Raw genomic sequence first — 10,218 nt, 5'->3', positions numbered from 1 at the left:
CAACTGGCCTGAGCTCTCATTTAAGAATTTGAGGAGCCCAGGCACAGTGGGAAGGAGAAGGAGAAGGAGAAGGAGAAGGCAGGCGGGGAGACTCTGGGGTTCCAGGTGATCTTGTATGTGAAAGTTCTGTATCCCCACTGACCAGCATGGACCAGAACTTTGATAAATGTATGTCTGCACCGTCCCCAAGGGCATCAGTCTTCCGGCTTCCAGCCCCTTCCACTTAGCTCAGAGCTCAAACACCTACCTGCACCTACTTGCCTGGTGAAGGGGACAGAGCTATGCCCATGAGAGGGCCATGGCCCTCAGTCCACCCCACACTATGTGTTGTTGTAGCCTGGATTCCCACTGAGACATACCGCCCAGTGTGCCAGGCACAGGCAAAGGTGCTTGTCATTAGATGGAACCTCCAGAACCCCTAGGCCTCACACTGCACAGGTGTGATGGCAGAGGGGACATACTCCCCAAAAGTCAGGATGCTCCCCACCCATTTTCACCCAGGTGTGGCTGAGTCTATTCCCTTCAGTAGAAAAGGCAGACATGACATCCTCAGGTCAGAATTTATTTCACATCACCTCATTTACAGCATGTTCAAGTACAAGTCTGCCAGTTTCCCTGATCCCTGGAGAAGGAGGGCACAGCGTGGCCAGGCACAGGCGGGCCTGTCTGGAGAAGACCTGTACCCACTTTGGCTTGGGGTTCCTGGGTGGTCCTTCCTAAGGCTGCCAAGCACAGAATATGTTATAAAAGGCCTCCTTATGTGCTCATGGTGGGGCTGGGGACAGGGTTAGGCCTAGATGCCATCCTGGACTGTGGGGACAGGCTGAAGAGATGCTCTCCAGCACACGTCCAGAACCCTCTCTGCAAACCAAGCTGCTCCTCAGCCTGGGGCTCTGAAGTGGACTCTGTATTAACTCCAGCACATGCTTTAAAAAATGCTCAGCCTAAACCCCATTTCACAGACACACAGGACAACCTCGAGCACAGCTGTACCCACACTCTGATCTGTGCAGCAGCCTGCTCAACCCTGCTGCACTGAAGGTCCAGGCATAGAGCCCTGACCACACTGGCACCATGGGCATCCTCTGCTCCCCACTTCCATCTGGGTGCAAGGGGTCCAGTCCTGACGCTCACTGTCCGCTGCACTCACTTCCTGTTTAACGTCACCCACCAGCTCAGGGCTCAGCCCTGTCCACCCGGCACCAGGGCTGCAGAGTGCTGGGCAGCACAGAGGCTGCAACAGGTGTCAGCCCCAGCATCTCAGTGAAGCAACTTCGTTTGCTCAGGTTGGAACAAAATGCTTCAGGAAACTATGACGATGCCAACGTCAACGTGTTGAAAAATCAATAGTAAAGTCTATGCATTTAGTGGTTTAAAGATTAACCTTTGTTAAACAAAGAAATTCTTTCATCTCACTAGCAGGAATAAGGAAGCCCCTAACCTAAAGTATGGAATGACCCTTCACTGTTTTCTATAGAAAAATACAAAGTAGATTTTTTTTTTTTTTAAACATAAAAAAGAACACAGAGCACCAGGACTGTCACACTGGGTTCTCAGGAGGTATCCCCAGCTGCTTACTGAAGTGGTCTGGGGTTGCCTTGTGCCAGGATTTGGGCCTGGCTGCCTGTGGCCTCTCAGAAGACACTGCTGCAGTATTAGAGGATGCTTGCCTTCAGGAGGGTGGGCTTTAAGATCCCCTGAAGAACATATGCATGTGTGGCGCCTGTCATCCCCAGCCAGGAAGTGACCAAGTGGTCCTGTATAGACCTGGCCCCATTGGGCTGGAAGCCACTGGACACCTGGCTGGTTGTTCTAGCAGCTCTCAAGAGACCTTCTCCTTAGTTTTGTTTTAAAGTGGTCTCAAGCTTGTTTACGTTAAGATACACTTAAAATCACCCCAAGGGTATGATACAGTATCTGTTCACAGAAGCAGAGACAAGGGTCCTGAGTCACCTAATCTGCTTCCCACTAACATTTAAAAGTCTGAACCCTCAACAAACACAGCTGCCTGCACATGTGTATGCACAGAGAAGGACCTAGGAAAGAAGAATCACTGGGTCCCACAGAATCTGCACTGGCCTTTCAGGGGTTTGCTTTCCTGCAGAGGGTGGTGACAGTGTGGAAGCTAAGACCCTCTGCTCGGTTGCCACACTGGGTGGTGTGGTGCGAGGCCCGTCCTGAGGGCCCGGAGCACCACTGTGACCTCCGGCCATTGATCCCTGGGGGAGATAGGCACTGCCCCCCATGGCTGCTCAGGGCATTCGGTGGTGCGTGCTAGGCATGGGCAAGACTGGCCTGCACATCTGAAACACCACGCACACTGTCCTTCCGTCTATACTGTGCTGGTTCTTTAAAATCTCAAGCAGCTGAGCATCACTCAATGGCCAGAGATGGCTTGAGATGTTGTGGCAGAGGTGCTCATCATTTCCCAGATCTTTCCTCTTATTGAAAGCAGTGTTCACTTGGTCTCAGGAAGCACTGTTCCCACCAGGGCTGACATGCGGTGAAGCCCAGGCCCTGGCAGCACCCCCCATCCCCAAGAGGGGCGCAGCCATGGTCCCTGTCCATCCTGCTGACACCGTGAAATAGCAAACTCTTGATCCTGACAGCAGATTTGAGCCTTTTTCATATCAGACATAAATTAATCCAGAGGCTGAGAGCTCTAAACTTCCAGTTACAGAACATTCTTAAATTACAACTTCTTTAACTTACTTATCTCACATCAGAAGTAAACAGACAGGAAACTAAAGCCAGGGCAGAGGATGGGCCACCTGGGGGCTCTGAAATGAGTCATCAGGCATGGGCTTGGTCGCGTGGCTGCCTCAGGCCAGGCAGCAGGACTTCCTCCACCAGGACCTGGACAAGTCCCTCACTTTGTCCGGAGTCCTGCTCTTACACTTCCTGGGCTGCTGCTGGGAGTCTGCATGCTGGATCCCAGCCATGATGGCGGCATCAAAGACCTCCTTGAGGTTTTTCTGAGTCAAGGCCGAGCACTCCACATAGGAGGCGGCTTTGATTTCCTCTGCACACAGCTTGGCTGCCTCCTCAGGCACAGGCTTCTCCCTGCCTTTGTCCAGCTCAATGAGTACTTTGACATCTTCTCTGAGGTCTGACTGTGTCCCCACCAGGATGATGGGCACTTTGGGGCAGTGGCACCGGATCTCAGGCACCCACTTCTCGTTGACATTCTGGAAAGAGGTGGGGCTCACCACGCTGAAGCAGAGCAGGAAGATGTCAGCATTGGTGTAGCACAGGGGTCTCAGCTTGTCAAACTCATCCTGCAACCCAAAGCACACACCAGTCACCCTGGTTAGCTCTTGCCAGCAGAAGGCCCTCTTAACCTGCTTCCTGGAAGGCCTGGCTGTACCAGGAAGCCCATGGTCCCCGCAGGAAGAGCCAGTATCCAAAACTGCTTCACTGCCTGTCCCAGACACAGGCACAGCAGCATCCACCCCAGGCCAACAAGGCCCTAGAGCCCATGGCCCGAGGCCCCCAGTGCTGTGATCACCCTGCTGAGCATGTGGGAAGGTGCTTGAGCAGTGGGTCTGGAGACTGCTTTTATCTGGCCTTCAGACCAGAGTGACCCAGACTTACTATCACCTCTGGGGACTAACCATTCTTCTGAAAGTCAGAGCGTGCCTGCACTAACCCCAGACCCCACCTGATCCTGCAAGACGTCTGTTGGCACAGCCCCCTCCTCAAGACCCCAGCCCTTCCCTCCCCATGACAGGGTGAACCATGCTGTCACCCACCTGCCTGTCACCCACAGCACAAAGCATTGTTTCAGACCCAGATCAAGCCAGAGCAGCGCTGGGGGCCCTGTGAGGTCTTTGGCACCAGCAATCAGGGCCCTCTGTCCCTCGGTGTCCCTCACAGACACTGGTCATCATGCTCACAGTCTGGCTGTAGACCCTCCCTCCCTTCCTCATTTTCTCTTAAACTTCTTTGCTCCTGCATTGACCTCTGACAGCACCAGGGGCCTCCAGCCACAGGGCTGGGACAGATGAGCCAGAGAACGGGCACCCCCTGCACAATGAGGACAGCTGGGCCAAATGTGGGAGTGGACCAGCAGTGGGTGCCCACTATGTGTGGATATTCCTTTACAATCACCACTAGTGGACACACACCAGACACCTCCTACAACCAGGCCTAGCTGCGAGGGCTGGGCTGTAGACAGCATGACGGGTATGCCAGTCAGTACCTCCTCCAGTCGGTCACCCCAGAGCCTGGCAGCACCACAGCCAACCACCACTGAGAGCTCTCTCCTCCCCTAGGAGTATCCTGCACCTCTTGTTCATGAGTAAGACATACACCTGTGGGCACTGCCTCCGGCATGACATCAAGAAAACACCAGGCACACCCAGGTCTCAGAACCACTGGCATTCCCTCACTAGCCCCATACAGTATGCCACTCTTTGCCAGGCCTTCCTCTGCATGGAGGACTCCTGTGATGCCTCCTGCCCTGCACTTCCTCCCTCTGAGGCCTCGAGTCTCCACCTGGGGAAACAGCCAACCAGCCACACAGCAGGAATGAGCACAGCCTCTGCTCACAGGCACTGCAGATGGACCCTGAGACAGGACTCACACCTTTTAGTGCCAATCCTGGGCTGCAAGAATCAATGCAGAAACCCAACCAGGAGGTTCAGCAATGAAGACCTCTGCAAGAGCAGCTCCACCTGCCCTCAGGAGCCTGCAGTAGGCCTGTAGTAGGCCTGTAGTGTAGATACCTCACAGAACTTGCTTTGGGGTGGGATGGCAGATACGGGTCAAGACCCACTGGTCAGGCTGATGTGCTACTTTGTTTTGTTAGTATGAAGCTTTTCCCAAGTGCCTCAGGGGTCAAAGGCTGAAGAATTCTGGGCTGTGGGAGCAGACCCCTCTCCTTCAGTGATGCTCCCTTCTTGCATGCATGGCCGTCTGTCCACCTTCACCCTAGCTGTGCCTGAGACTGTGAGTCAGGCATTCAGAGCTGCATCTGTCATGTGTGGAGATCCACAGGCACCACAAGTGCCTTCTTCACTGACTGCCTCCTGGAGTAGCAGCACCCTTGCTCACAGGCCACTGGGGTCAGTGGCTCACAGGCCACAGGGGTCAGTCGCTCACACTCCTGCCCAGAGGAAGGAAAGTTCTTTGGTTGGGCCACAGAGAGCCTGGCAAGTGTCACAACAAGCCCTCAGACAGTAGCTGGCCAGACAGGACAATGAGGGTAGAATAGAATGACCACTCTGACCAGTCCTACTACCATCATGACACCCCCTGACTGGCACCTTGGAGCAGACCTGACCTTGGCCAGCAACATGCACTTCTCTTATGGAGCTCTGCAGCTGGCTTTCTGTGGTTCTTTGGAGTACAGCAATTCCCAGCAAATGACATGAGACACAGGAGGACTATCTACAAACAAAGCCACCAACTTGGCACTGAGACCTCTTCCTGAATTATAAGCATCCTTTGTGAATGTGTTTCTAAAATGGTTCTTGTGCCCTCCTGACTTTTAAAGAAAAACTATGAAGGAAAATTCCAACTCCTTCTCCACAATTCAGTCCCTTTTAAAATGTTTTCTGGGTAAAAACACTACTCCTGTTTCAAGAGCCTGCCTGGAGCTTTCCACCAGGCCCACCACCTGCATAGCAGAGGCCTTCCCCTGTGGTGCTCCTTTCCTTGGCGAGCTCCCAGACACCAGCTCCTCTTCCCAGGAACTTCAGAGCTGTGGAGGGTAGGCCCATGGCTAAGCTGCACACCTGGGGCCCAGCACTCCACCCACCATCTGCTCGGAGCCATGTGGACTCTGCAAGGCACTGTGTATGTGCATGGCCAGGCATGAGTGCCCAGCTCAGCACTGTCTCCTGGGGAGAGCAGCCTTCCCAGGGAGCCTGGTGGTAGGCAGGGATGCTATGGGGCAGGAACCTGGGGTCTGTTCCTGGGGACGCCTTGTGTCTTCCAGCATTCTGTCCTGTTCCCAGGCTGCTGCTCCACAGGAGCCTATGGATCCTGGGCCACTCTTCAGCCAACCTTAATGATGGGAAAAGCCAGGCCCCTCAGCTTACAAAGAAATGCCTCCCATGGCATTCAGAAAGAGCAAGTGCAGAAGAGACTGCGCTGACTTTCTGGTCCCACAGCAAAGATGTAGGGCCATGTTGGGGTCTCCCTCCCTACAAAGGATATGAGATGTCTCAGGCTGGGCTTTAACCTGCTGCTGTTCTGGGAGGACCACGGCTGCCCAGATTCATGTGACCTCAATGTCTGTACAATAAAATCTGCCCTTACCCTGAACTGCTGTCCCAGAGTGGGTGAGCAGCTTGGAAGCCCTGGCTTGGATGTGGCACTGTTGACCCTGCAAAGCCAGCTCGCTCATAAGCCTGATATCCTGGGATGGCATCTCAGCAGAGCACACTTCTACCTGCCCGTGGAGCAGCCCCAGCATTGGGCCTGACTCCTTACCTACTGGAGAGACAAGTCCAACAACAGTCACCCAGCAAGCTCAGCACAGGTGCTCACAGGGCACGTGCGAACTTGGGGACTTGAGCAACTAGGGGGGTGAGGTGGGGTGACCAGGTGGAAACCTCTCCAGGGAACACCATGGGGACCCATGCTGTTCCTTCATCACTGCCTGGCTGTCTCCCAACACCCAGCCTCTGGACAAGAGTCCATGCCCTGATCTGGAAAGAGCAAGGCACTGCTCATGCCTCTCTCCAGCTCAGGACTGCCCTGGCCACTGCCTCTCTGCTCCAGGGCTGGGGCTGATCCCAGAGAATCAACCGTAGCTATAGAAGCAGATCCCTTACTGATGCATGTTCCACCTTTTCTCGAGCAAATTTCTTAAATATCTGGCTCTCTGGTCTTTAATATCACCAAAGCATCACAGCATGTTTCAATAAAACTAGAAAGCAAGGGATAACAGAAATTCCTGTGAGATAAGGGCTATTTCTGCCCAGGGTCCCCTGCTGGTCAGAATGAAGGCGGCCAAACCCTGTTTTGCTAGTTCCAGAGGTGGCCTCTTCTGCTTCCTCCCACCACCCTCCAAAGGGGCCACAGCAGGGCAGGGCTTGCTCCACCAGGCTTCGCACAACCCAGTTACCAAGGGAATTGTTTGGAAATACAGTCAAAGGTCATCTGGAAGCCTTTACAAGGCTGCTTCCTCTCCAGCACTGAGTCGTAACATGATACTGACCTGTCCTGCTGTGTCACAGAGCTGGAGTCTCACAGGCCGCCCGTCCACTGACACCACAGCTTGAAAACAAGACGAGATGATTATCAGGAAGTTTCTCAGCCCCAAACCCTCTGCTTCCAAACCCCTCTGCTCCAGTTCTGGGTACTCCCAGTCCTCCCATGAACTAAGTAAAACAAGGAGGCCCATGGAGCATTCTCCTACACAAACCTCAATGCCTGGAGCCAGGCAGCAGACCCAGAGCCCCTGGTGGCTCCTCTGAAGGGCCTGTGCTTTTCTCACAGCCCTTGAAGATTTATTTTCCTGTCACACTTGTTACAAAGACCTAAAAGCAACACAGAGGGGTAAGTGGGAAATAGTTCTGCTGTTTTACATCAGTGGGAAACCTCCCAGATAACTCTGTTTCCCAGGGAAACAGCTGCCTGACTTTAGGGCTGATCCTAAAACTGCAGCCTTAGAGACTTGTGCAAACACAGGCTGCACATGGTCCCTTGCCTAGAAGAGGGCACCTCTCATATCCCTCCATCCCCAAGGAGGACTAAACAGAAGAGGAGAAAAGCCTGGCCAGCTTTCCCCTAGGTCAGCATGTGGGTGGGGAGGCCTGTGAAGGTCCTATAAGAATTAAACCACTTTATCCTTCTGCTCAACCCAGTTGTTTATACGTATTCACACTAGTCAGCTGGGAGAGAGGCCAAGCAATACAGTGCCTGGGAACCCCTCACACTACACCTTGTAGGTAGGTTACTCTAAGGTGCAGGAAATCAGGCCCTGCCAGCAGGAGTGCAGAGATCAGAAAAGCAGTTTTTTAAAAGGAGCAAGTCAGGTTGTGTTTCCGCTCAAGTGTCTGTGAATTAAACTTTTTCTTAAATTCCTGAAAGAGTGAATAATCAAGATAAAGGAGCCCTTTATCTTCCCAGGACACAGCACCCCTTAGGTACGAACTCGAAGGAGCTTAAAGAACAGCGCCAACAATCCGAAGGAGAGCCAGCGAGGGCGGAGCACTGGCCGGGGCCCCGCGCCGCCCCGGAGAAGGATGGTGGGGCGACCAGAGCCTCACCGGCATGCGGGGCCAGCTCACCATGGCTAGTTCTCGGGTGCCTCGGAGCGGGGACGCGCGGGCGAGCCCGGCCGCCGGGCGAGGGGCGACGGGGCCGCAGGTGACCCACCTGCCATGGGCTCGCCCGCAGCCCTCCCGCCCGCAGCACTGACCCGCCCGCGCCCCGAGCCCAGGCCCTGTGGCCGCCGGGCCGCGCCCCGCCCCGCCGCTCACCCGAGAAGTTGTCGAAGGCGGTGGGGATGTACTCGGTGGGGTAGCCGTTGGTGGTGTAGCTCACCACCAGGCTGGTCTTGCCCACCGCGCCGTCTCCGACCAGCACGCATTTGACGCTGCGCCCCTCGGCGCCGCCCGCACGCCCCCGGCCCCCCGGCGCCCCGGGCCCGCGCGCCCCGCGCCCCCCGCGTTCCCGGCGAGGCGGCACAGGCGGCGCGGGCAGAGGCTCGCAGCGGCCGGGCAGCGCGGGCCGCCCCTGCTGCGGGGCCATCGCGCGGCCGCGGGGCGAGGACCAGCTGCCGGGGCGGACAAAGGCGCGAGGTCGCCGCTGCGCGGGGCGGCTCTGCCCGCGGCCGCGAGGTGGCCGAGCCTGCTCCGCCCGGCTTCCCGGCGACGCGGGCGGGCGGGGAAAGAGGCGGGTCTGGCGGCGCCGTCCCCGAGCCGAGGCCACAGCGCCCCCGCCTGCGCGCCGCGCCCCTGCACCGTGCCGCCTCCCGCGAGCTGGCCGCTCGCCCAGCGCGCCGCGCGTTGCGGAGCCCGCTGGAGACCCGAGCTCCTTCTGCTCCCCGGCTGGCTGGCCATGCTTTTGGTCCCTGCTGCCACGACTTCCCGCTGCATCTTCCTTCCCTGTTTCCCCTATACCCCTACTCTGCCCCCTGACCTCGTCTTCCCTCCTTCCTCCCCTGCATCCCTCCTCCACTCTTTTCGTGCTTCCCACATTCTCTCTCCCTTTCCCCCCTTTCCTCTGCTACCTCTGCTCCCCTTGCCCCTGCTCCCCAGCTTCTCTCTCCTCTCCCTCTTTCCGGACCCTCCTTATCCCCTGCTCCTCTTGCAGTGCTCCAGCAAGTTTCTCTGTAGTCCCAATTTCTTCATTTACTTAAATGTAATTTGCTGAAATTAGTATTATCTAGAAGGAAAAAAGCTTTCTTTGCCTTTCCTCTCTCTGCACTCATGCCTGTGATCACAGTAGGACTGCACTTTGAGCCTGGTCATCCTTCTGAGGCTCCTGGCTTGCCTGTGGGGTGAGAAGAACCACCTGCTGTGAACATGGTGAAGACAGGAGCCAGTAAACACTGAACCTTTACTATGCGCCAGATTCTGCTGTGCTCACTCTGTCTGAACGGATTCCTCTAACCCTAGAATTACCTGTACCCACCTTGCAGACAGGAAAACCTGGGGTATAGTGATGTTCAGCAATCTGTTTCCAAAACAAGCTAGGGAGCAACAGACCAGGATCCAGACCAGAAGAGAGCTTCCCAGCACCTTGTTTGCAGGGTGAACAGTGGAAACCAGACTCCAGAGTTCAGAATGCTCAGAAGTAGCAGTGCAGGGCAGATACGTCAAGAGGCAGGAGCCCAAATTCTGGGCTGCCCGCTGCCAGAAGCACCCTCCATGGCCTGGTGAAAGCAGCTGTGAAACACCAGAACAGGGTTTCCAGGATGCTGCCGGGTTTCTATTCTCGTGATTAAAAGGCTCAGGGGTCACTCCAGTTAAACTGGGATAACTGAGCTGCGCAAAATAACCACACAAGAGACACAAATACCTTATTCTTTGGGGTCGCTGTGATGGCTCCTCTGAGAGCGCCGGCTGGACCCCTTTATTGAGGAGAAGCTATTCAAATGAGGCAAGGGGTCAGGTTTCAGGGGGCTGAGTCTGTCTTCATGATGTCCACTGTAGCAGGTTGACTGACACCTGGGTAGGCCACACCCATGGGCACAGTAAGAGAAGGGGACACACACAGGCACTTCCATGGAAGATTCTATCCTAAACAGGGCAAGGGGTT

The 10,218-nt window shown here is 55.5% G+C and overlaps 1 protein-coding gene across 1 annotated transcript; it reads right to left on the bottom strand.

The window, feature by feature from the left end:
* Positions 1-554: 554 nt before the first annotated feature.
* Positions 555-8,772, bottom strand: Rhou (ras homolog family member U). Its single transcript, XM_076873138.1, has 3 exons — positions 8,436-8,772; positions 7,169-7,227; positions 555-3,278 (listed from the first exon to the last, which is right to left on the bottom strand). The coding sequence occupies exons 1-3, from the start codon at positions 8,704-8,706 to the stop codon at positions 2,823-2,825; spliced, it is 786 nt and encodes a 261-aa protein (XP_076729253.1). The 5' UTR covers positions 8,707-8,772; the 3' UTR covers positions 555-2,822.
* Between the last annotated feature and the right edge of the window lie 1,446 nt (positions 8,773-10,218).

This window comes from Callospermophilus lateralis, chromosome 13 (genome assembly GCF_048772815.1).
Source record: "Callospermophilus lateralis isolate mCalLat2 chromosome 13, mCalLat2.hap1, whole genome shotgun sequence".
Classification (NCBI taxonomy): domain Eukaryota; kingdom Metazoa; phylum Chordata; class Mammalia; order Rodentia; family Sciuridae; genus Callospermophilus; species Callospermophilus lateralis.
The sequence above is the reverse complement of the archived record's forward strand: the minus strand, read 5'-3'. Positions and strand labels throughout refer to the sequence as shown.